Raw genomic sequence first — 27,810 nt, 5'->3', positions numbered from 1 at the left:
TGCTTTGTCATGTATCTGACAGACAAACACCAAACCAGTTCCACATCACTGAAGTTGCACCATTTTTACAAACCAATTCTGGTTCATCTGTTTCGCTCAACAATCAGCCATGTGTGTATGAAAACAAAGGCACTGCGCATGCGCGTTTTACTTATTCTATCGCGATATTTCATTTTCCTATCGTTGCCTAACATTATACCGGTATTACAGTGAACGGTATAATATGGCCCAGCCCCAGTGTTGTCCTTAAACAGTCAGGTCCATACAGTAAGTACCGTATCTGTCGGACCATAAGGCGCATTAAGCGGAACAAAACAGTCAGATAAATCAAACTTTACTCAACTCATTCTTCTTACTTCCTCCACTTCTGTACCTTTGATTCATTAATGTGGAATTCTCTCGCAGCTGCTCTATTCCCATGCTGTTGCAGCATATTAATGACTAACCTTGGAATTGTGGATGGATTTTTGTCCCTAACCATCAGGAACCCTCATGGTAACTTTTATCGAGTAGAAAAAAAGTTAGCGTTCATCCTCCAGCTTCACTGTGTTTATATTATGCTAGCATAGCTGTGTCGCTAGCGATCACGTAGCACATTATTATATCCCAGCTAGTGCAACTTCAGGAACCCTACAAACATCACTGCCGTTTAGTTTTTTGTCTTCATTTATGTTGGAAGTGATAACAGAGCTGTACGTTTTCATTTGTTTCAGAAATCTCTCAGTCAGAACATGCTATATCATATTTAGGTGGAAGCTAGCGAGCTAACTTCCTGCTAACTTCTAACTCCATTAAATTTAATAAATTCTGTTTTCATGGATGCCTGGATGTTAAACTTAATTGTTACACCTGGTAAAGCAGCAACGCTGATCATTTTATTAAAGATGAAAGAATTTAGACAGTTTTTAACTCTCAGTGATGCTGCAGTGTTCATTTGACTTTGGGACATGAAGCAGACGGAGTTTTGGACCCAGATTCCTCTGCAAGGCTCCTGACTACGGTAGCCGTAATGCTTAGCTTTATTAGCTTAGCTTTGTAGCTTAGCAAAGTCGTACTAAAACATTTTTTGACAGAGTTTTGAGCGCCGTGTAGCACATAAAATCGGTTTGAGGTCAGTAAGCACAACCAGAATTCATACATAAGATGCACTGTCGATTTTTGAGAAAATTAAAGGATTTTAAGTGCGCCTTATAGTGCTGAAAATACGGTAAGTGAACATTCACACATCACAGTGCGTTTTAAAATAAGTTAATCCAGTACTTTTGTGAACCATTTTGAATAAAGCAGAAGCATTGTGCTATTGCCCAAATTTTATAAACCTGCTATATTTGTACCATTAGTTACTCAGCTTCATGGAAGTTAATAGTATGATGGACTATTAACTTCCATCCAGTCAACTCCCAAAATGAAAAAAGTAAAGACATCATCTGAAACTCAAATGTGTTATGCTTTTCTCGACCCCCATTTGCTCACAACATTTTCTCTAGGATAGCATGCTTAGAATACAACTTAGTCAGCAAAAACATTTAGGGAAAACAACTTCTAAATAAGAAAATGCTATGTGTCAAATTATTTATGTAGTTCTATCTCTGCCTCTTTGGGATACTTTAAAAAGATAAGATAAATTACTTCTGACTGACGGTAATTGCTGCTATTGGTGTATCGAATGCTTCTGAAAGTGAAAGACGGCAAGAGAAAGAGTGGGAGACAGACAAGAAGGGTGGGGAACAGACTCAAAGATGGATAACTCAGACAAACTGCGTGACCCCGAGATGCAAGTAGGGAGCAAAGCCATGTGTGAATATGTGCATGCATTTGCAGAGATCCAAATGCATGCACAATGCATGTTGAAGATCAGAGCATAGACTTTAAGTTGTGGGAGTTGGAAACGCTCCCACGACAACAAACTGACTAGTATCTAATGTTTGGCAAAAGTTAGTGCTTTTTTTGTCTCAAACTCTTATATCATTGTAAAGCTTTTAGTGCCATATGGTATGTCTGCAAAGTAGAGCTGGGTTTATCTTTGACAATCAGGAACTTAAAACTCACTGTAATCACAGACATTTAGAGGATTTTCTAACTGTAAGAAGAATATTTTTTTAACATCTGCTAAACACCATTAAGGCCCATTAGTGCCTAATAAAACAGCCTGTTTGAATTGGTTCAGTTTCATCTGACACATGTTGAAATATATAAATTATCAAGTCTGCATTTTTGCTCAGGATTATAGCCTTAATTAAGTAGAATCTTTTGAGCTTGTTAGATGATGCGATGCTGCCTTCACTTTAATCAAACTGCTTCAGGTTAAACCATCTAAGAAAACGCTTTGATGCCAAAACACACAGAGACAGACTCAAAGTAAATCACTTTTGAACCATCTTAAGTCTGTACCATCTGTCACAACTGTTATACGCACAAAACTGAGCGGACTGCAAATTAAACTGTAATTTAAATGCAATAATGACAGTGTTAGCATCAGTTCACATATGTTAGCTCAACAGCTTATTTTACTACTTGCAATAGAATTAGCAGACTCATGTTGGTGTTTACTCTTGTTTTAGCTCAGTTCTTAATCTGTGATTCTGTATAAAGACAGTATAGGTTTCCATTAGTCCGTCACTAGAAACATCCCTTTTCACATTATCCTTACTCACTGTTAACATCGGAATATTTAAACGTGCAGCTTTAAGCAATGAATAGGTTCGATGCAAGTAGCAGGCGACATTATAAATGACTTTCACTTTGTGGAATTACGACATTAGCTGGACTTTTTTTTTTTTATTTAAAGTATGCCTCCCTTAACTTTAATAGTTTAGGAGAAGGCTGAGGAATAGGGAATGATGGGAATTCATGGATGTTCCACCTTCAACAGAGTTCTAACTGACATGAGGTGAAGAAAAATTTCCATATCTCAATTTTGGAATAACTATGCCTTAAACTATTTGGCATACTTACGCTGCTGTGTGCAATGAAAAAAAAAAGTAGGTACTGACACCATCACCAGCCAGGAAACAATACAGCATAATGATGAGAGTACCTGTCAAACAAGGTCTTGGCTTTTAACGAGTCCAGAGGAGGAACACAGTGAATCTGCAACCAACCTTTCTCATAGTCGGATATGCTGTCTTTGAGCAAGCAGCTGAGCTGGTGGCCATTGAGATGCAGGAAGCGCAGCTGGTCTCGCAGTGAGGTTTCCTCCAAGACACTCTGGATCACGCGGCCAACGCTGTTCTGAGATATGGGCAGGCCAAGGCCTAAGGCCAGGGTTGGGGTTAGGTCAACCTGCTCCACCACTCCTGGTTTCTCCATTCCCGCTGAGAAGACAGGGCAAAAGGGCAAAGAGTAAAAAAGACACAGCTGGTGCAATGGCTGATGGTGAAATAATAACTGGCATGTTTTTGGCCCAAACAATTTTGATTTTGTTTTGAAAATATTTGTTACCCAGTGATTTTTTTGCTCCATCTATCAACCTGAATCTACAATCTATCTGGCTATGCTACAGCCGTCCAAGGGAAACATTAGTTGTGCGATCTCGCGTCCAAATGATTTGAAGATGGGGACCAGTCTGCAACCACTAGCAGTCAGCTGCTTTTTTTTAAAGGGACTTAGGGCGTAAAGAATGCAATAAAATTGTGGTATAACTGTCTGCTATTAATTTCTGATTGAAAGAGGTCAAGCTGGCAATTACATGCACCAAAATTGTACCAATCAAAACAATAACTTTGGTTACTAGCCGGTGGTAACAGCTGAGGTTTTAGATTTGTGTCTGCAAATACTTGCCAACTAGGAGGTAAGTGGATAACACAAACGGAAGAAGGTTTGTCTTCAAAGTAAAAGCCCAAATGTGTCAAAACGGACAACTTTTACTTTGACTGTTTGTGGATCACTATAAACAGAAGCCTAAATCAGAAACCAGAAAATGAACAAATTGAAAGAAAAAATATCATTATTATATGATTTGTGGTTGTCATTTCTTGAAGCTTGTCAGACACTTAAGTTGATACTTGGCTTCCTATCCTGAGCTTTCAAGTATACAAACAGAGAGTGGGAGTATTTTCCCAGATTGTCATTGGAGTGAAGTTTTCAGGTTACAATGATGAACTAAACTGGTGTGTGATATATTCAAAAATGAACAAAGAAAATCACATGTGTGGGGAAATGGGAGAGCCACATACTGAAGCATGAGACAAACCCCACAGCTATGATCTAATTTTGTAATTGGACACAATGAAATAAGCCTGGGAATTATCCATTTCATATTAAAAGGAGATGGATTTGCAACAAGACACGGGCTTTGCTGTATTAAGCTCATAGCTATTTGGGATAATGCCACAAAGCTATCAAGGATATCGGCCTTGTTTAAATCTGCTAGTTAGCGATAAATGTCCCAAAAAAAATGTCCAAAAAAATAATAGTCTTCTTCTCAAAGGCGAGTACTTTTCAAACCCGCTGGAAAAAATTAATTCATCTTATCAAATGTTAATCCCACATTAACTGTGTCTTAAAACCACACATTAGAATTTTACAATGTTTCTTTTTGTTCTCTGACAAGCAGTAAGTAAAAGCCTATACAGTTACGTCCAATGAAACCTCTTTAGAACAGTACCTGCTTGGTTTGCACTGTAATTTCTGACTTACACAGAACGTTCCCACAGAATAGATGTGTCATAACGCAGTTAAAGGTTACAGCGGCTGAACGCTGATTCATAATTGAGAAAACTGCAGCTGGTGGAAATTCAATGTGCAATCCAATATCTGCCTTGCTAATGTAAAATACAGCCATAACCAGTCATACATTTTTGAAATGGTACAGTGAGGGATCATTCAGAACTTCTGGAGGTCACAGTTTGAGCACTAGCACATCAAACCAAAACAAATGTGTGTCGACCATGTTTTTTCATTTATGACCACAAAGGTTGCGTATTTATTTTTTAAAATCCAGCTCAAAGGATGTATATAAAAGATGAAGAACGCTATAACACCATCCTAGCTTTTTGAAACAGGATGTGAGGAGCAAGAGGTGGATTAAGTCTGAATAAGAAAATGATGGACACTGCACTTTCACAGGGTCAGACACAAAGTAGGTCTGCAATAAACAATATCCTGCTTTGTGCCCCTTTATGACTCTAAAGCTGCGTGCGTGCTGGAAGCAATTCACAGTGCTGAGGTAAAAAGTCAACACTCAGTGACTATGAGGTTAAAAAACCCGACACCAAGTGGGTGGATCCCAAGATAAATCTGAGTCTACTTTGAGGGGAGTGATTGAAGCAACTACCAATAAGAGCACAGGGTATTGCTGACTGATATATAACCTGGTAGTAAATATATTAAAGGTTTAGGCAGCCAGAGTCTGTAATGCCGGCTTCACAGCGATGGGCGAAAATCCAATTGCTCCCTGTGTGGCTGCAGCCTAATGGGACCATAATTTACAAGATGAACATCATATTGTATTCATTAAAATTTGAAACTAGTGACTGAGACCTTAACATCATTAGTAAAATAATTATTGAAGTCACAAAACAAGAGAGTCAATGGTAATTTCCCCATTGGATTCTATTTCATTTGACCTCTTTTAGAAACAAGTGTTGATTTCAGTCAGCTTCTTGAATTACGGCCATTTGTATACAAAGGATGCCCTTTTCATTTTAAAGTAATTGGAAAAGACATCAAATTAATTGCCAGGAGAGGCCTGTTCACTCGTTATTTCATCCCAGATTAAGCAGAGAAAAGACCTGGAGTTAATTCCAAGTGTTGAACTTGGATTTGGTAGTTGTTGCCTGAGGCTCTCAATAGGAGGCCTACAGAGCGCGAAGGAGGCCAAAGGAAACAAAACTGAAGGCGCAGATCGACAAAAAAGCAGCTGTAGTAAAAGCCTACCAGAGCATCTCAAGGGAGGAAACACAGCATTTGGTTTATAGGTTCCAGAGACAAAGAGTCATTGATTTCCATTAAAGTATTAAATACAGTCCCTATATTTAAAAGGATGCTAGTTTGTCCAATCACATTTGAGCATCTGAAAATGGGGACGTTGAATGAAAAGTTTGTAATTGCTACAAATTTCATTTAAAACTGTTGTTAAACTCCTTGAATTAAAGATGGAGGCCGACCATCAATCACAACTTGATTGTTTTTAAAATCCACTATGATGGTACATGGTGCTACAACATTACAAAAGAGGTCTCATTGTCCACAAACCTATGGACCAAAATGTATGACAATAATCTGCTGAATTAATACATTATTAATTATGTGTTATTACAACAACAACAAAAAACTCAAAGTGTCTTCCTGATCTATCAAATTTCCTTGGATAAAAGATGGCTCCTTTGCTGAAACTCCTCTCATAATGCACTCCATCTGCAATGCAGACTCCAAGTTTCCACAGCACACTTTTTTTTTTTAAAGTTGTCAGACCAGTTTCCTATAAAGTCACAAATCCACCTAGATTTCATTTGAGCAAACACAAACTTTCCACTGTCAGGAGAATTTAATAAAACATTCTTTCTGTGTCAAAATCCAAGATAAATACAAATTATCAAAATACATTTTCTAAGCAAAAACCGAGGAGGACGATTACAGAGCTAAACAATAACCAGAAGATTTCTGATACCAACAGTGTCTTATTAACGCAGCTTTGCCCCAAGTAACATCAATTAAATGTGTTGTCAATCTGCAGTAAGAGGGTTTTATTTTCTCAATGATGCATTCAGATTAAAAAGTGAAGCTCAGGTAGTGAGGTGGTGCTGAAGTCTGATCGTCCGCAGCACGTTCTAATGAAAACAACAGACAGATGAGCTCTCTGCTAATGACCTATCATTCTCACAAAGTTCAAAATAAAGTTCTGCTAATGAAGGCCACTGATTGCACTAACTGATGCATTAAAATAGAACACACTTGCATCAATATATTTACATCTAAAGTGGTAACGAGTAACAAGTCTGTGCCTACAGAAAGAAAAAAATCAAGGTACAGAACTTTAAATAGACGTCAGTGTCCTCAATGTAGTTCAGTGATTCAAATAAATAGATAATAACATAAAAATGTCCCTACATCAAGGAACTATAGGGATATTTCATGATTGCTAGAAATCCATCCATCCAGAGAAGGACTGCTCAGTTATCAACTAAAGCTAACATTATTGGTTAGTGAGGGGCATCCATGAACTATACGGGTGAAACACACAGACACACGTATCTGCTGATAGGTTCCAGGTAAACGGCTACTTGAATAAAATACTAAAATGTCACTCACCAAAACTGAAATCCAAACTTCTGATGGGTGGCATCACACCACTTCCACACTGCCTTCATTGTTCGGCCCTGAAGGCTTCTGCTTATTTTAACTACCGTTAATCGAATTGTCTCAATAGGACACAAACACTCTACAAACACTGGCGGCAAAAGACCTCGTGATATTTTTTGATCGTGCTCATTTAAACTTACATATTCAATGTTTCAGACCTGTTTGGATTTTGTTTTATGTTCGTTAGAAAAACTTTAAGGTACAATATTTTCCACTCCGTGTTTGGCATAGAGATCACCGGTTTATGAATGAACTTGAATGAATGAATTCATTCAAAAGAAGAGTTTATTTCATTGAAGAAATCACATAATTTGAAACGTACTTCATCAACTTTCTGTGGTTGTTGCATGTTTAATATTTAAACCAAAAACCTCTGGTGGTTAAGAAAAGAGTCAGTCAAACTGTGAGCCCAGCGGGAGGCATAAAGTACAAACAAAACCACACACGCTGTAGCAACTCCACTTAACTGTTAATGATTAATTAAGGTGAATGGTTCACATATAAAAAAATAAAATTAAAAAAAGTAAGTGCCAAGACAGTTTCAAAAATAGACTTGGCTGAGAAAGAAGCAATTATCACGACCGTACTTTCACACTTAAACACATTCATCGCTGCAAAATAAAGCTCTGCTCATAAGCCTCTGTGTGCAATGACACTGTTCCTCACACTAATGAACCGTTATGTGTGAGAACTCAAGAAAGGCTGTAGCAGCTGGCAGACACATTACAAAAAAAAATCACACAAGCTCTTCAAGTTAATGGCAAGTCTGCTGCCACTTGCATCCTTTAAACGTGACCTGTTCTGATCATTTCCAGATCCATATTTTCCATTCTTGGACACGAGCAGATTTGATCACATTTAATTTTCTCCTAACATCCTGCAACTTCCCAAAATTGACATCATTTACTCTGTGCATTACCCTGCTAATGTCAAAACCTCAGATTCCTGGCTGCTGCTACTGTTGAACTTTTAAACCAGCTCACTCTGGAGAGCCTGTTGTTAATTTCATGAACATGTTTGGGTTGTTCACAGCTCATTTGGATTCTTATTCCAATTCTCTGCAGTCAAAGATATGAAGTACTGAGTAATCAGAATGCATAAATGGTGTGGAATAAGTCATTCAAGCGCCTGTTACCCTCCCTTTAAGCCAACTTTCTTATGATTGGCTGATTTGTAAAGAGAAGGCCTGAGCTTCCGTGGCCAGAATATACCCACTACAAGGTGTTTTACAGAACTAAAAAAACATGTAAACTGAGCATTTAATACAGTCTGAAGTATTTGGCTCACGTGGATTACTTGAACATGTCCTGAGCCATATTTCATATGAACATCCACACACAGTCACAGGTGTTTTAAGTAACTCTGAATGTAGCGTTGTGTTGGTGCCAGACGGGCTGGTTTGAAACTGGTCAGGAACTGCTGATCTGCAGGGTTTTTGCTACACAGCTATCTCTAGGGTTTATAGAGCAGGTACAAAAAATACAAAGAGAAAATGTCCAGTGAGCAGCAGTTCTCGGGGTAAAAATGCTTAGTTGAAGCCAGAGGTCTGAGGTGAATGGCCAGGCTGCTTCAAGCTGATAGGAAGAGAACAGCAACTCAAACACCCACTAGTTACGACCAAGGTATGCAGAAGAGCATCTCTGAACATGTTAAGCCTTGCCTTCCAAATGCAGAAGCAGTAGAAGACCACATCTGTCAGCTAAGAACAGGAAACTGAGGCTACAATTTGCACAGGACCATCAAACCTGAGGAGCAGAAGATTGAGATTCTGAACAGGCAGCTTTTCTTCAATCTCTGCTGCGACATTCAGACGCCAGAGCAAACAACATGAAAGCATGGATCCCTCCTGCCTTGTTTCAATGCTGCTGCTGGTGTAATGGCATGGAGGATATTTTCTTGGCACACTTTGGGTCCCTTTGTGCCAATTGAGCATCATTTAAACATCACAGCCTCCCTGACTATTGTTGCTGACCAGATAATGTGCCATGTCTCAAACTTCAAATCATCTCAAACTATGAAAGTGAAGCGTCCATCATTTTGACTATGACAATGAGTTCATCCCACAGTCACCACATCTAAAATCCAACAATACACTGCTGGGATGTGGTGGAACAGGAGATTTGGATCATGGATGTGCAGCAGCAGAATGTCAATATGAACCAAAATAAAGCAGTAAAATGACGTCCAAACTGGTACTATTAAGATGGAACTAAAAAGCGAGTGCATATGACAGAAAATAAGGAAACATTAAAATTAAGCATTAAACAGTAGAACAGTTACCTTTTCTTTTGAAGGCTGGACTTATGAGAACCAAAGGTGTACTGACTTCCGGCTCCGAAGAGCCCCCGTGGCTGCCGGTCTCCGACATGCCGTGGTCTCCACACAACACCAGCAGGTAAGGCAAGGATCCCTCGACTTCCTGAGAGACGCAAACCTGAAGGTTAATGGCACTGCACTGTAGATGGAAGGCAAACTTTAAAGCTCTGAGATGGGATTTATTCAAGCCTGGAGCTAAATGTGTCTTGTGTCAGCTAACAAAATAAAAACGATACATCAAGTTTGGAAAACAACAATTCGTTAAAATGATGGCTGCTGGGCTAATGGATTACTTCTTCAGATATCTTTTCATTTTATTACGATGGCGAAATTCGACAGCAACATAAAAGGAAGGTATTAAATAATTACTTGTAAAAACAGAAAGCCGTAACAAACACTGAGGCTGTTTCATACCATCTTCCAAAAAAAAAAAAAAAAAACCACACAGAAAACAAAAACACACAGAGGGCGAATCGTAAGTCGAGGATGACAGACTGTGATCAAGCTTGGTTTCTTCCTTAAGTAATTCCCTTTCAACTAGACTCACAAGAGTCTTCCATTGACAATGAATTCAACAGGGAAAGCCTTATGAGTCATAGCAGAGGGGCTGGTTTAAAGGGATGACTGTAGATGTTAACAAAACAAAAGCCAGATCCTACCACACATTACCAAAAGACACTTCAGTTCTAATGTTGTATCATACCCACAAACAATATCAAAGGCCATCATTTATTATTTAAGAGTGAAAATTGTAATCCATTAAGCAAGACAACCTGAAAGACAGACAAAGTAATCATTAATGAGGTAGCTGGGATAAACCCTGCCAAGACGAGTTGGATAACACGAGTATCCGAGCAGAGGAGCAGAAAATGCTGCTGTTTTTGTAGATGGAGCTATTGAACGAGAGAACTTTCGGATACTCTCAGACTGTTACATAAAAACATGAAGAATGGTCTGAGCCGAGGCTGCAGGTGGAAAGCCTGCGCTGAACTGTGCCTTTGCGCTTTGCTGAACAATTATATTAGTTACTCAGCACCGCAGCAGCAAAAGACTATCCTCTGCCCCAGATTTTACCTCTTGGATGCTTGTTATAGGATGGCACTGGACACAAGGGACGATGGGGGTAAAGAAAAGAAACTAAAAACCACCTCGCCACACGCTGAGTGAGCCTCTTTTCTGTTTAAGATAAGTCAGAGTTTTCTCCTGGATGAAAGCACGGTGCCGACCTCTTCTGGGAGACGTTTTTTCACACTTCATAACAAACCTTTTTTGGGCCAATACACTGTCCTGAATCAGACACTTGCTCGTGTTCTCCATGAGTAAGCCAGGAGGAAAAACAAAAGCTTCACTTTACTCTGAAATCATGTTTTTTGATCTGGTAAATCAGTGATTCTCAGCCCAGGGGTATTTTAGCTGTTAGGAGGGTGGAAAGCTCAACTAAATAACTCATAGAAGAAAAAGAAATTGTACTTTGATTCCACGTTATGGCAGCCATACATGCCCATTCCTACATATATGTTTAAATGATGATGCATGAGCTGTTTATTTGCTTCTCCATAATTTTCTCTTCCCGTAGTTCTGGTAAACTCTTGTTTTTCTCCAGAACTGTGCAGACTCTTTCAGATGTTTTCTCATAAATCCGTCTTGTTCTTGGGTGTAACCAGTGGATTGCATCTTGTTTCTCTTGACTAGACTCTAACAATGATACAACTACCTCCCCAAGAGTGTTTCTGACCGGGCTATGGAGGTCAAACACAGGAAGCAAAGATCTCTGTTACGCCTAATGAGGTATTATGTCTCATCTGGTCATGAAACTGCTGTCTGTCAACTGTCCGGTTACTTTGAAGGTTTTAAAAAAAGTGAAACTGCATATAAGTAATAAATTCTAAATCCTTAACAGTTTATACATTTTTTTTTGTTAAACCCCTTAAAAAAAAATCAATCACGTCTTGATCGACTGTGTTATATCCACTTTACGCTTCACATCCAATTTCAAATCCACTGTTGTGGTGTACAACAACATTGTCTGGCTGTCCAAAAACGTCATGACCTAACTGCTCATACAAAGAGCCATAAAAAGCCTTTTGTTTTTAGTCCAATCATAAGAACAGAAAAAAGAAACCCCAGCAGTTAACTGTACATTTCAGATGAAGGAAAGACTGGAGCGATATAGCTCATTAAAACAACAATATTCAAGCGTTTGAACTTAATAAAGATAACTGAAACAGACACATGAAACTATTTCCAGGTATAAATGTTTTTTTCACTTGTCTCCCTGACAGGCCTTAGATCACTTGCTCATTCTGCAGGTCATATTTAAAAAGTTTTATACTTTAAACAGCAAAAGTAGAAACCAACCAGTAAAAATTGAAATATATAGAAGAGAAGATTGAGGCCATGAGCTCTCCATTAACACAAAGGTCTTACTGAGGTCTTTATGACCAGGAGGTCCTGCTTTCCAATCATGTTTTAATGGAGAGTGTTGCGTTAGTCCGTGCTGCAGGTAAAGAATTTCTCTGTCCCTAATTTGCGCTCGGTTAAATAAGCCTCTCGCTTCATTTTGAGGTAGCCTCTGAGGCTACCTCCATCTCGAACCACCGTCCCTTTAAGAGCATCAAGGAGCGGCGGCAGCAAATAACACACAACTTGCGTGTGCAGTGAGACATCCTGATACCTCAGTATCATAAACACCCGGATATATTAGAAGCATGTGCTGATTGAGGAAACGTTGTTTGGTAGGAGCTTCTAAGATATCCTGCGGGACCCCACTGGACTGTGTCTATATTTAGGGTCATAGTGCTGCTAAAAGAAAAAAGAACAGGCACAGCTTCCACTAATGTGACTGAAGCAAGACTTTCAAACAGGTTTCATTCAAAGAGCTCACTGGGAGCACATGTGAGGCTGTCCACAGCACAGAGATATCGCCATGAGCCCGGACAGACAGTTTTTAACAAGACAGAATTCAAAACTTTGGGATCTGGTGAAATGTTGAATCAACTTATCCAAAGGAAGGAAATCTTAAAGGGTTACGTGCACTTGGCTTCTTCTCTTGTCATTTCAAATATACCAAAGCAAAGGGAAAGAAGAGGGAGGTTGTAGTCTCATGTAGACATGACTTGACAATCTAAATACAAGCTCCATAGCTGAATGACAGCAAGAAAATGCCCATTAGCAACACACACACGGTGCAAAGACAATATGCATGCACAGCTGCCAGACCATGTGAAAGGAGGGGGGGGAGAACAAAGGCACAAGACCTGCACACTGATCAAAGGCAAAATTAAAGATAACAAAAGCTTAACAGTTTATTAAATCTCTGGTGGTTCCTGCAACAGATAACATAATAAATGCTGGAAACGGTGCAAATTCTCTGTGTAATTAAATGCCTACCTAAAAACTGATAGTGTTAAAAAAAGAATCACTGATAGCATCATATTAATATATTAACCAGTCATTACTTCATATTTGCATATTTTCCTGTCTTTACTTTATTATGACACTAACTAGATTTAAACAACCATAAAAAAAAAAAAGAGTTATTCTATAAATGTATTAGAGACAAACAGATGTTGACAAGCAATAGCTAATTTCAGTTCAGTCTTACGAAGCACATCAGTCCCATTAGCTTCACACAAAAACCTGAAGGCAAAGCACTAAAACAAAATATGGAGAGCAAAATAAAAAATAGAAGTCTGTCCTACATTCACCTCTCTTTAAAATGGCTCAAATTATATTAACAATGAGCAGCAACAGCACTGACAGTCCAATACTCCATCCCTCATCTCTTCCTAAGAAAAATAACAGCCTCTTCTGAAGCTTAATGCTCCATGATGCTCAGAACCCAACAATGAAACCCTGGACCCAAAACAAAAGACTGAAAGGAGGTAAAATGCAAAGCACATACATGTAAGGTTGCAGAAAATGCAGAGTTGGATCTTTTCGAGGGTTTGCCAAAATGAGCTCCCCCTCATACATTATACACAGTCGTATAAGTTTCTTGGAAGTGGTTCAGGCCTACCTTTCAACTGGGCTTTTCAGGCCACAAAAAACTACCTCAAGTATTCAATAAGGTCTATTGGATTTGTGTAAACATCTTTTGTAGACTCCCTCCTTATTATTTACCTTGAGTCCATCTGTGGCAACTGAAGGCTTGTCAGGGATATTTAACAGGCAACAACAGAGCTGAAGTACTTTAGTGCTGCTAAATTAATAATTAAATACTTTACCCATGTTTTTTTAGATGTTTTTGAGTGTTGCAGAGTCCATTATTTTTGTTATGTTTTGGTTGTTCTTGGAAGAAAGCAACAAGACTCACATTTTATTTGCTTGGCAAACCAATTTCTGAGATTTTACATGTCTATGGGTCATGTATGGCCTGAAGTAGGCTGAAAGGGTTCCACAGGTTTCAAATAAAGAGGAACTATGCAGCTGGGATGCAGTATGCCCATCAAGTTGGGCACAGGTATCGTCATCACACAGCTGCTTTTATTTATGTTCACCCTTAAGACTCTAGTAGCAGCTGCAGTATTTTCCCGAGCAACAGGCGTCACCACTCAGACAACAGTGCAATATCAGCGCTAATATAGGAAAGGAACGAAGTCAAAACCCAATAATTTTCCCCAAAAATTATTTTTTGAAAGTCTTATCTTTTCAAACTGCTGATCAGGGCTCTAGACTAACTTTTTGCCATGGTTGCACTGGTGTACCTGACTTTTTTGTCTTAAGTGCACACACATTGCTTAACACCACAGTTTTACATGTTCACTTTTTTTTTTTAATTAGAGGACAGGGGACACTTGGGCAGTGCATTTATCGCAGCATATAATGTGTTTTCTGGATACACTGTGCTTGTTCGGCGTTTCCATTCGAAACATTAGCACCAGTCACAAACACAACAGTCTTTCCACACTCACGGCAGTAAAAGCAGTGCATCATTCTGTCAGCTTTAATGTATCTTAGCCAGGGAAACTGGTCAAGCCACTCGCTTTGAATACACGTTCCCCTTTTAACTTTCAGTGGGCTCTAGCTCGGAGTCGATCGTATGTGGCTCGTTATGTGATGTCGTCTCCGAACCAGTGTTAGACGTAACCTGATGGCTTAGTGTCACAGCACTGGCTATGAATTTCGGGCAGATCAAGCATTAACCTAACGAAAAAGTTATCAATCGTTCTTTTCAGTCCTTTCTCATTACCCACAGCTGCATCTACTTCTGTCGGACGAATCAGAGAGGTCCCGCACTTGACCATCTCTGATTGGTTTAGACCATGATATGCATAATGTGCATCTGTTGCTAACCACACGGAGACTTTCAGAGTTGCAGAGGCTTTTTTTTTTTTTTTTTTTTTTTTTTATCGAACAGCTGAGACCTAGGATTGTTTTTATAGTCGTATCATTGAGAAATTAGGTTGCATGTGTGACTAAATTGGTCGCACTCTAGAGCCCTGTTGACATATCTCCCTCTGTATAATCTCTGAGGTTCTGTAGTGATGGTAGTAAAAACTGACACGAACGTGTCTGCAACCCAGCAGTCAAGAGGTATACCATCGGCAAAACAGCAGCTAGCAACGGCAGATGTGAGATCAATTTGACGTCAGCTTTGTCATCCGGTGCTCTTCCCAAGGTGGAGAATGTTGACTATGACAAAGTCTTGGAGGTATTCTCCTGAATTCTAAAGATGTTGTCAGTTCCTGACTACCTTTGTTTCATTTGGAATCCATGCATCTCTCTAAAGACTCGGGTTGAGACTAGTTGGTAAATATTGCTAGTTAGCTACAATTAGGGGCCTTGGGATAAAAATAACGAGGTCTCATAAAAGAAAGCTTACATTCTAACCCAACAGAAACAAAAAGGAATTCTTCTATAACACAAAATGCAAATGATGCACATAAGAGTAGAAGTTAAGAAAATAAATTACCTTTGAAATGAGAGCACTATGGATCTTCTTCAGGATGTCGTCCATCTCCATCAGTTTGGGTTGGATGAGTGAGCTATACGGTCCACTCATATGACCAATGTGGTCCAGGCCTAGGTAGTGGAGGATTAAAATGTCCCAGTCATCTCTCTTTAAGGTGCTGTCCAAGTGACGGGTTACATTGTTGTCAACCTGGAAAGAAGGTGACGCACGTCTTTAGATACAAGATTTGTCATATTTAATTTAGGCTTGTTTTATTCAAAATTCATCTCCATACCAAGACTATCCTCATTAAATCTGAGCTAAGAGGAAATTTACCCAAACCTGTGGTACCCTTGATAAGTAAACATCCCTCCTATCAGGTAATGAGCTCAGAACCGCCAAAATCCTACTATAAACAAGAACAGATTGCAAACAGTCCCACAGAAAATTGCCGCTAAGGCATATGGAGCTATTCGATGAGCAGTTTTGATGTGATGCTGGCTGATCAGCTGCCTTTATCCCTTGTATGACTTGGATCATTTTTATGTATCATTTCTAAAATTCATGTACCACATCAGCAACCAGGTGCTTTCATTCTTTTTTTTTTTCTTTTCATATTAGCAGAAAATTACATTACATGACTTTTACAAGCAAACCCCAACGGCTCAACTCACACATACCTCAGTGTAGTCAGACACGAAAAAGGAAGTTGTGCCATCATATTCCATGAAGTGTTTTGGGAAAAGGCGCACCCAGGTGTCATCCCCGTAGAATACTATCCTCTTCCCTGCAGTTTTGGCTTGCCAAATGAGGTTGTCTTCCAACAGTGCAGGAGAATTTAGGTTCATTACCACATCAATGAAGCCTGGGATACTGCCAGTGGTAAGAGCCTGGGGAGGAATATGTTTTTGTCATTGTCCTTTGAACAATAATTGTCTTTTAATGGTGTTATACAACCTTACAGTTTCATCATATTAACCCCACTAATTAGGATTTGTGCTGCAGTACAGGGATTGGTTAAAAAATGTATACATTCATTAATTTATTTTATTATTAAAGGTAAAAAAAAACAAAAAAACAGTCAAATTGAAATGGCTACTACACTGATCTAACATTAGAAATTAAACCAATTCCCACATCACCAAACCAATCTTGCTACCACAAATGGAAAGTGAAAGCTGAATCAGGTAGACACATGATATTTATGAAGTATAGTTTCTACCGATTTCATCATGGAATCTGAAATAAAACAACATCGGCCTCAATTTGACTGACAACTATAACACAGCCTATTTTGGAAGCCAGAAAAAAGCTTGGTGCATCGTCGAGGGGGAAAGTACAAAGGCCTTGTCTTTATGCAGCGAAGTAGACAAGAGATTGTAGATGATGGCAGGAGACATTGTTATTTAACACCCCCCCTCCATGTGCTGCCTGGAGCACTGCTCTGGATCCTCGGGGACACTCAAAAATCCAGACTAAAATGAGTAGTGACCAGGATTTATTATATGAGAAAAGCAAGACGGAGCTGTCAAGGGGTCCAGGGCCAGAAAATTCACTGTCATCTATTCATCTATATCGTCCCTTATTGTGTTTATGTATTCATCTGATCAACCCTGATCAGATGAGTCCACATCTGGGTATTTTGTTCAGTGTTTTTAGGGGGGTTTTTTTGCTTACAAGACATTTTCAGCAATTTATGCTATATCACCGTATAGGTGCCACTTCTCTATCGCAATTCTATGGCTTCTACACAGGAAAACAAACCAAAGATGTCACACTTCAAAAAATGGGGGTAGAAATGCATCAAGTATCATGCATCAATGTCACAAGATTCAAGCTTTTCTTTATTTTCCATCACGTTTTGAATACTAACGCCAGATGTGAATTTCTATGCCAATGCTGAGGTTTAGACTAATAATTTGGTGTTTCGTGATTTTTTTTCTGTTAGCATATTCTACATTTTATTTTGTTCATCTTCATTAATAACCACAACACTCCTGGTTTAAAACCTATTTCATTATTCTTTAACATTCATTCAGTGCAAAATTGCATTCGAAACAACTGTGCAAAAGTCTTGAAAACCCCCTTATTTCTTAATATTGCAGTAGTGCAATGTTTCTATTGAAACACTTGCAAACATACATGGACACACAGTATATAAGGCAAAAACAAAATCTGAGAAATACTAACCAGGCTGAAAATCCATATTTGGTTATGCCCACCTTTATTCTTCAACAAAGTCTAAACTCTCTTACTGAGCTTTCTGGCTAAAAGTAGTCTTCAGGAATAGTTCTCCAGGCTTCTCGAGGGACATTGAAAGCTCTTCTTTGGATCTTGGCTGGGGAGGCCAATCCTTGACTGTGTGTTTTTCTATCCAGGTATACTTGGATACACACTGACAGTGAGCTGGGATTTTGTCATGATGAAAAATGAAGCTGTTGCCAATCGGACACTTTCCAGATGGTATTGCATGGTGGATCAAAATCTGACCAGACTTTCCTGCATTAATAATTCATAATTAAAATAAAGTAAAATTCACCAACATCCCCAGCACTACTGGTTAAAAGGCAGCTCCAAACCATGACAGAGCCTCCACTGTGTTCTATAGATGCTGTACTGTTTTAGATTATAATGACAATTTTGAAACAAAATTTTCACAACTGGGTTCATCACTCCATCAGTCCCATTGCCACCAATTTTCACACCAGTTCTTAAGTAATTTCCCTTCCTTACGAATGACTTCGTGACCGACAACCTTCCACTGAGACCATTTCTGATGAGGCTTCAATGAACAGGTGACAGATCAAGTGAAGGGCCAGATGAATCTCTCAGTTTCTGTGTCGGGTCTTTGCTGGAGTTTTTCATATTACTTAAACAGCATTTGATAGTCATGTCATTGAGCAGCTTTACAAACAAAAGATTCTTCTGAAAATTGTCAGGGATAGGGACTTGACTAAAAATGAGTGAAAAGCAGCCACAGTCCCCCCAAGAAAACCATCAAAACTTTGAAAGACCTTAAAAAAGCCTGAAGAACTACTACTCAATGCAACCTTTAAAAGATTACAAGGAATTCTGGAGCCTTGGAAGCAAAATACAAAGAAGTCACAGTGGTTTACGCCTTTTGCACATCCTTGTAAATAACATCCACTTATGGATACCAATATCTTTTATGTTTTTTAAGAGAAATAATATTCTTCTTAAAATATTTGTGTCTCCCTATTTAAAAATGACAAACTAATACACAAACTCTGGTACAAAGTAACCCACTAACAGCAGAAGCCTCTCAGTTGTTTCTGTTTATTCACAGGTGTAACAATTCCGAAACCCATCCTCTGAGCTCTGTTCCTGAGCTCAATTATTCACAACTTCCTTCCTTGCGATTGTTTTGCCTCTGCCAGCGCAGGTGCTTGTTTCGGGGAGAGATGGATGCTTTCTGCTTCAAAAGCAGGCGTCTCTTTCAGTTTGTTCGCTCTCAGGAAGGTCCCAAGTCTATTAATAGAGACAGCCTGACTAATGAAAACAGTGCCTTGGACATAAAAAAGGGCAAAAATGATAACACTGTTTGCAAGAACAAATGAAGGGACACAAAAGCATCTAGACGATTGCACAAAAAAGATCCGTTTGAAAGCTGTGCAGAAAAGTTCAGCTTAATTAGGCTACATCTTAAAATCCTTCTTGATGCCAAAACGGCATCGAGAAGCTGCCCGAATGAATCAGTGATTCATCAACGTACTAATTACTGTCCCACAGTATGTGTCTAGGCTTGCGATGCTACTGCGTAAATGTCAAATACAATATCAGTGGGGTATAGAGACACTCTCTGGCATAGTGATGAAAACTTGTCAAGGTGCCAAAATGCAGACGGAAGGGGGCTGCGATTCTGAGTCCTCGAGCCTGGAAGAAGATTTTTCAGTTTCCTCCTCAGTGCTTACTTTCTCTTGACTCGTGAAAGGAACACTTTCTACCATTAACCTGAAAATATCCAGAATTTCTCAGGCCTTATGACCAGATAATACATATGGAGTTTTAAAACAAAAGCAAAAACTATCATGCCTTGCTGTGTTCTTACTATCCCGGGAGATACCAGCCTTTGAAACACCCACAGCTGCTATGATTAACTGAATTCACTGTCCAAGTCCGGCATCTCAGTAATGTCCACTGACTGCTGTGCCAGTGGGAGCGTGGGGCTCTACCGGCCACATGTGAATGCAGGACTGGGGAGGGAAACTAATTTTCTCTGCTTGCCATGGTAAGAATGAGTAACTAAACTGGGGATCGTCAAATTTTGTAAAAATGACCCCCATGGGGGGTTTTCCTTCGTAATAACAGTTTGTTTCCCACAAATAAAACACAACACACAAAAGAAAGAAGACTATAAAACCTCACTGTGCACCAGACTTGAAGTCAACCATGCAATATATCTCCATGGAGATATACTGTTATATTATTAGAAACTGTGGAGGTAGTCGTGTGTAAATTAATGGCTGTGACACGGAGAGATTATGATTTAGGTTAGTTGGCTGTGTCATAGCAGTTAATTGGGTGCAATGCAGTGATAGTGGGCAGTAATAGGCAGTTGGTCTGTAATGCCACCTACTGGTGTGTCATCAAGCCTCGACGATGCAACAGAGCACTTTTTGTTTGGACAGCAGAACTTCTGAATCACTTCAAGGTTAAACTGACCAGCAAACAAATCTACGCGTGCCTCTGGGCCCCGATGACTACATGCCTGTTTTTGTGTGACGCACTGGCTGCAGGGTGACAGCAGATGCCACTACACTAGGCCGAGTTCTTATAGTTTTCTATCGGCTCCTCAATGAAAAAGCCCAGTTTGAAAGGTAGATGCCAATCATTCAGGATGTAATTGTGGAGAGGTGTGTTGAAAAATGAAGCCACTACATTAAGCTCAAAATGCAAGGTGAGTTACCTTGAATCTAGAGTTACAGCCAAGCTCTCTAAAAAGTGATTAAGTGGCCCTTCTGCAGGACTGCAGATGAACCACAAATCAAACTTGCATGTTTCTGAGCAGCCGAAGGACGTGCCATCTTGAATTTTCCCGTCTCCTCCGTCTCCATACTACACACCTCTGCTGCAACGTAAACCCTTCACACACGCGCTTCTAAATCTAAATTTAAAATTTACTCTTATTGATCTCCTGCTACAGCCGCCTGCTCCACCCCCTCTCTGGTCCTGTCAAGAAATCTTTTTTAAAAGGCTCAAATCTGGGACTGTTTTTTTAAGCTGTCTTTTCTCTCCATCGCTACCGCTTCCTTCTCTAAATCCGGGGATTATGGTGAAACATCTGTCTCCCTGCAAGTCCACCTCAATCTCGCTCCACTCTATCCTGTCAGCCTTCCTCCACATCACCAATGACATGCTCCATAACATCATAACCGGCTTGTTTTTTTTCGGGGTGTTTGTTCTCCTTTCTCTCACACATTTACAGAAAGTTTACTTTTTTCTGTTTAATTCACTTCTACCTCCAAGTATATTTTTACTTAGCAGATGTAATTGGCAACAGAGACATAGAGTAAAAAGCATTCAAAACACCAACATCAATCATTCAATTAACAGAAAAACCCAGGACTTCATTAGTTTAGTCATCTGCACTTCCCTTTTGCCAAGAAAATCTATCCACCTGACAGGTGTAGTGTATCAAGATGCTGAATTAATAGCGTGGTTGCTGCACAGCTGTGTCTTCAGACGGTAATAATGAAGGTCGCTCTACATTTTGCAGTGTTATCACAGGGCACAGGGCCACAGATGATGCTGGTTTAGACGGAGGGTGCAGTTGGGATGCTGATTGCAGGAAAATGTGCAGATTTGTCAGCTTAATGTTTATTTCACAACCATAACCATGTAACCAAAGCAACCAGGACCGCCACATCCAGCTTCTTCCCCAGCAGAAGCTGGAAGTAGCGGTCCAGCCAATGGGACAGCTTTTTTGCACAATCAGAGAATTTCCTGCAAAACCCTCAGAAACTGCTAGTCTGCATGCTCATGGTCCTCACCAGTGATCACCTTTGACGGCAGCTATCATGTTAGGGAAGTGTTCGCTTCAAAGATGAATCCCCGGGGTGGGGGGTAGGGTGGGGTCATGTACTATCACTTAAAGTTGTAGCAGGATGATGTTCAACCCCACAGTACAAGGATCTGTACACAACCCTTTTGAAGTTGAATCCCAGTCCTTATATGGCCTGCCTACTCACTGCACATGACCCCCTTTGAGCACATTTGGGACACTTTTCAATGGGCATGTACAACAGCATGTGCAACATCCTGTAAATTAAACTTCAGAAAGACAAGAGGAGTGGGCCAATATTCCACAGACTACAGCCTTGAAAGGATTGTCAAGGACCGGCCATAAGTACTCAAGAACTTACAGACTGTGGACTGAGTTCTTAAGTACTTAAGAGAGCTAGTCAAAATTTTGAACTTCATATGAATGGACTGAGTCTGGTGACATTCAGTGCCAACATGCACAGATGTCTTCAGGAAAGGGGCTACAACTGCCACATTCCTAGGGTCAAACCACTCAATTAACAGAAAAGTACTCCATGACTTCATTAGTTTGGTCATCTAGTCTACAACGTCAGAAGTATCTTACCTAGGCTAAGAAGCCACTTCTGACTTGACTTCTTCTAAGAAGAAAAAAACCGGAGTGCTGTTCAGTGGTCCAAAGTGCTCTTTCAGATAAAAGCAAATGTTGCATTCATTTGGAAATCAAGGTGTTCGAGTCGGAAAGAAGAGCGCAGAATCCATGATCTTTGAAGTCCAGTGGAAACTTGTGCAGTCTTTGATGATTTGGGATGACATGTCCTCTGCTGGTGTTGGTGGTGGTTAGTCCACTGTGTTTTATCAAGTCCAAAGTCAGCACAGTCACCTACCAGGAGATTGTGGAGCACTTCATGCTTCAGTCTGATTTCTTCTTAGCATCTGACCAAACAGTTTGCCGAATAGATTATTACTGAGCTTGACGGGCAAACCAATTCATCTGACCTGAAGCCCACGGAGAATCCATGGAGTACTGTAAAGTAGGAGATGAGAAACACCCGACCCCGAAATACAGACGAGCTGAAGACTTTTATCAAAGCAACCTTCAGTAACACCTCAGCCTCCACGTCATAACACACCCATGCAATAATTTGTGTTAACGGAGGCCCAACCAGTGTTGAGTGTATAAACAAACTTGCTTGGGCATTTCTTTATTATATATCATTCATTGATTACTAAATTGATTACAATACTAAAATAATCTGAGATAATGAATTCCTGATTTTAATGAGCTATAAGCCACAATCATCAAAGTCAAAACAAAAGAAGGATTGAAGTATTTCACTTTTTTTTTAATAAATACAGAACATGTAAATGTTGACTTAAAAAAAAAAAACTCTTTCTCTACCCTCCATTCTCCATGCTGGTATCCCACTAGAGTTACTTTTTTGTGCCTCAACCTCTCATCCTGTTCACTGCCTAACCAACACATGCTCTCTGTCACCCTCACTAACCTGAAGATTGCCGAGTCAGCACTCTCATGCCTCCCGTGCCAGACGCTACAGAGGAGAACTGTGTCCATACCGTGAACCTTCAGCAGCACGTTTCTCCAGGTCTGAGTTTGCATTGCAATCCCCTTCCGTTAAAACAACTCGATGCTGTCAGCACATCCTCGATCCTCCCACCGCAGAGCGCTTCCTCTAAGGCACAGGCTCTGCTTTTAGTTTTGCCCTCTGACACTCAGGCACACATATTCTGCTTCACCTGACAATTTCCGTTAGATGGCTTCCCCCAAGCTCAGCACTACCCGACACCCATGGACAAAAGAGGGCTGCTCTTTTTCCCCGAAAATCATTCCCTTTGCAAAATCTCTTCAACACCACTGACAACAGAGCCTGACTGAAATATCAAACTGTCAACTGCGGCCTATCACAAACATACAGGTAAAGGTTTTTATGTTGTCCATTTTGCACCAATATAAACACCTTTTATACGATTGCAGATTTTGAAATGGTTAGTCTGTGACACAGCTCCCGTTTGCAGCACATGTAGTACCGATCACAGACGAGAAGGGGCGATTTACTAATAAACAATGACTCCATCTCTCTTTTGTAACTGTATATATAATGCTATTGGCTGATGATATCAATATCAGATACATTCCCTAAAAAGTATCAGCAAGGGCTCCAGGCAGGCTTTAATTGGTGGTGTGCTCTCTGTCTGCCTGCGATGTTAACGTGTTACAGCACAGCAGACTGTCATGAAAGGTGCACATGACATGACTCCAACTCCCTCCTGGCTCCGCTCCCAAAATACTCTCGGCAACATGACACATCATCCAAATGTGACAACACACCATGTTTTCACGCTTTCAGCCATCTAACCCTATTTTCAGATACGGGCTGAAAACTTAGAGCTTAATTCAAAATGTTCATCACAGGTTCTTTTTACAAGCTTTTCTGGGCTCACAGAAGCACTGCCATTTCTAGCTTAAACACCTCTGATCAGGGACTGAATGATTTAAATCCTTCTCAATACAAGTCAAAATTACAGTCCTGGTCTTCATCAGTTTCACGTTTGTCTACAATCAAATTATTAAGAATCTGCAATTCTTAAAGGTGCTTTTGGGTAATTGCACAATATATATATCGTTGTATTACCAGATCTTTGCACACCTCAATCACACAACTCTTTTAAACTGCCCTAAATCAGGTAGGCACCAGAATCAACCTTCTCAAGACGTTCATCCATATCGAAAACACTGATTAAGATCCTTTTGGGTGAAGATTTGGAGCTTTTCTTCATCTCCACCCCAATCACTGGTGGTGTACCTCAGGAGTCATCTTTAGGAGCTTTTTTGTTTATTTATATGTTCACTTTAGGCAAAATTTTTCATGAGCACAAAATCTCATTTCACTGTTATGCTAACATAAAACAAATATATCTAACTTTTAATCATTAGTAGTCAACCCGCATAAGTTCCATCCTTAGCTGTCTCCAGGAATCTCTTCTGAATGAAGACAAATAAGACAGAAGTTAAAAACATAGCGCTAAGTTGTTTTTTTGTTTTTTCAAGCTGATGGAATTTCCCTAACTTAAGTCCATTCACTCTCTTAAGGATATGAATACCAAAAGTGAATACGCACAAATCTGTGCGTAAATCATGCGTACGAGCATTTCACACACAAATCCATCATTTATCAACATTTTCATACCTGAATTTGTTCAAACTTTAGGAACAAATCGGAATCCTGTGTACAAACAAATGAAAGCCTGGCTTCCTTAGGAATTTAAACACTTTAAAGTCTTTAAAATGAATACTACTGCCACTACTACTACTAATAATAAAAATAATAACTTTTATTATTGCATTTTGGTTATTATTTATAGTTTCCTATAACAACATGAACCAGAAAATATACCGAATTACAATAAAATATTTTTTTAAGAAAAAACAAAATACTAAATGGAAAGGTGCAGGTGCACCTTTTTGATTTAAATATATTCCATTATCAGGTATCTTATCATATATTAAATGTTCTTATCTTTCATTAAAAAGGACTTCTATCATTGCTAGATGTCACACACTGTAGAATTTCTTGGCATTATTCCATGGATGCTGGAGATCTGAATTTTTTTCTCTATCATTGCAGTGATTTTCTCACCTGAGCTCTTATATATTGCCAAACAATTGTTTCACAATCAGTGATATTGCTCAATCAAATGCTCTCCATCCACCGAATTTATCAGAAAGATTTGAAGACATTTATGTTTTTTATGGTTTTTGCTCGCTTCCAATCGTCTAGCTATTTTCTTTTAAACAAGACTTATACTTTCCACAAGCATTTTAAAGTGTTATATTTTATTCTTCCTCCATGCTGTTTTGTTATGTTTCCTGTCTTGATTTCTCACACTTTTTTAACTGTCTGTTCATTTAGGATGTTTCTAAATGTACTAATGACTCTTTTAACACATTAAAAAAAAATACACGTCCAATTTTCTCATTAGTGTGAATCAACAGATTTCTATAAAACACCAAAACAGATGAGATTTAGTTGTTTAAATCTGCATTTGAGTTGCAAAGCAGACAAAATGGACAGTAAACTGAGCATTAACACTGAGCCTGGGTTTCATGCCTGTAATGGAAAATATTACACGCCTTCAGCACCATAAAGAGAGCAGAGAAGTTAGTGTGTATTTAAAGGAATACCACATTACAGGGTTAGGTATTAACAACAGAATATTCCTGGCATCATCCGTTTCAAGTTTTCACTACATAATAAAGTGCTAATGTAGAGTTTCAGAGATGCAGATTTATGTGTGGAGTTGGAAAGATTTGAGAAATGCTGATAGTTTGGATCCAAGTGGTTGACTCACTACAGCAAACACTAATCCAGAATTCTAACAGACACACGCCATGATGAGAGACAGTGGACAGATTTGATGGGCGAGTTCTCATTTCAACATCATGCTAGTGGCATCCTACCTTGATCCTGGGCATAGTGACTGTAGGTGGTCTCGCCTTGGCCACAAAGCTGTGTGATGAGCCTCTTTCCACCACGTGCCTTGTGTAGGGCATATACATACGACCATTGGGTCCAAACACAAAGTCCTCTCGGAGGGCATCCACTAACATAATAACCACCCTTTTAAACAGGGGCTGCGGGAGGCGAGATGAATTAGGAGCGCTTCCTGTGAGGTTAGAAGAAAGCTTATGAGTTTTAACAGATTTATGTCAACAGTACAGGCCGAGGAGAGGAGTGTGAGCAGATGTGGATGAGGCTGGACTCACCTGTCAGCGGCTCGGCTGGCAGATCTGACAGCTTGCTTTTGGATGAGAAAGAAGACTTGACAGGTACGGGGAAAAATCCCCGCAGGAAAAGGGCAATGCCAATCACTTCGAATATTAAAATAAAGGAGGCAAAAACAGACGAGCGGACCTTCATGGTTTGGCCGACGGACACTTTAGGAAGTTAGGCTACAGAGATGACTTGCTAGCTAGCAACCAATATAACGCTTTCTACTCTGTTTAATTAAATTAAAAAGAGCAGTAAAAGTCATGGTATCCCATTTCAGGTGGAAGCGCTGTGAATCAAAATATTATAAAGCTACGTGTCAATGAGTTGCGTGGTGTATATGTGGGCGTAATTCACAATATACACACTACCAGCGGTTAGCACTGTGTTCATTCATAGCTGCTTCCGCATTGATAGCACGAAACTACGGGTGGGAGTTAGAGCCAAACAACACCAAATCGCGTTTCCTACGACGCATGCTTGTCAGAGTGACACTGTTATTGCAAGGTATTAACCTTACAATATAAAGCACCCCGAGGCAACTGCTGATGTGTTTTGGTACTTTAAAATTGAATTGAATATTACAGTGTTATACACACGCACACACACACACATTATATATATTTATGACTTTCTGTTTAATTATAAGGAAAGTTTTCCATCTGAATGTTTGCAATTCTACTGCTGTTTTCAGTACCTTCCATCTCAACAGCAGAAGCAGTTGAAAGCTCTTACTTGTCTGACAGCCACATAAAAACTGCCTGTTGGAAACCTATGGCCATTCATTCCCTACGTTGCTGATTAATGGCCTCATTAGTCATCCGTCAGAGTCCTATGTGCTCTCCCTGCTATGCTGACAAAATGTGAAGGAAAAACAGGCCTATAATCTGTAATAGTCCACACAGATTAATAAGAAGTGTTCCTCTCCTGAATCCACTACACACGCTGAAGTACACTTTGTGAGCGTTTGTCCTCCTCCTCTTTACTGCAGCAAAATGCCAGCTGGTCCCTGAATTAGATTTGCTTACATTGCCTAAGTACAAAGGACAGCACTTAGAGGCAATGAGATACTTTCATCAGGCAAATGAACTGCTGGGGACAGTGTTGAATTTTTTTGCACAATTTAAATGTGACACTGATGTGGTCTGACGCTGATGAAGCCTGACTGGACATTAGCTGGGGATGAAATTAACTTCCACCTCGTGCTGTGCTTGAGCTCCTGCTGCCATCTACTGGAAAAACAGAATATACAACAATGAATGATTTAGTTTTCCCCTAGAAACGCAGCATGAATGATGCAGAATATAAATTGTACTTTTCTTTCATCTGAAAAGGTCTAAAAAACAACAAATAAAGATGTAGTAAGTATGAAGGACTAGGTTGTAAATAATATTGATAGGACTATGGGGTAAGTTTAAAGTGCAGGTTGTTTTCCTAAACAAAGATGGTTTGATTTGAGTTAACTGATAAAAATGTCCAATCAGGCTTCAGCAGCGTCAGACCACATCA

General features: G+C 39.6%; 1 protein-coding gene across 1 annotated transcript in view; it reads right to left on the bottom strand.

The window, feature by feature from the left end:
* The window catches only part of pigg (phosphatidylinositol glycan anchor biosynthesis class G), an 83,797-nt gene extending 57,063 nt beyond the window's left edge, over positions 1–26,734 (bottom strand). The window contains exons 1-6 of the mRNA XM_005916630.3: positions 26,298–26,734; positions 25,992–26,197; positions 16,192–16,401; positions 15,533–15,721; positions 9,583–9,721; positions 3,102–3,314 (exon numbers count right to left, since the gene is read on the bottom strand). Of these exons, the coding sequence (XP_005916692.1) occupies positions 3,102–3,314; positions 9,583–9,721; positions 15,533–15,721; positions 16,192–16,401; positions 25,992–26,197; positions 26,298–26,451 (1,111 nt within the window). The 5' untranslated portion in view covers positions 26,452–26,734. The remainder of the gene's footprint in view (positions 1–3,101; positions 3,315–9,582; positions 9,722–15,532; positions 15,722–16,191; positions 16,402–25,991; positions 26,198–26,297) is intronic.
* Positions 26,735–27,810: the final 1,076 nt, after the last annotated feature.

Source organism: Haplochromis burtoni, unplaced genomic scaffold, assembly GCF_018398535.1.
Source record: "Haplochromis burtoni strain Fernald_Lab_line unplaced genomic scaffold, NCSU_Asbu1 Contig_19, whole genome shotgun sequence".
NCBI lineage: Eukaryota > Metazoa > Chordata > Actinopteri > Cichliformes > Cichlidae > Haplochromis > Haplochromis burtoni.
This window is presented reverse-complemented; position numbering and strand designations above follow the sequence as displayed.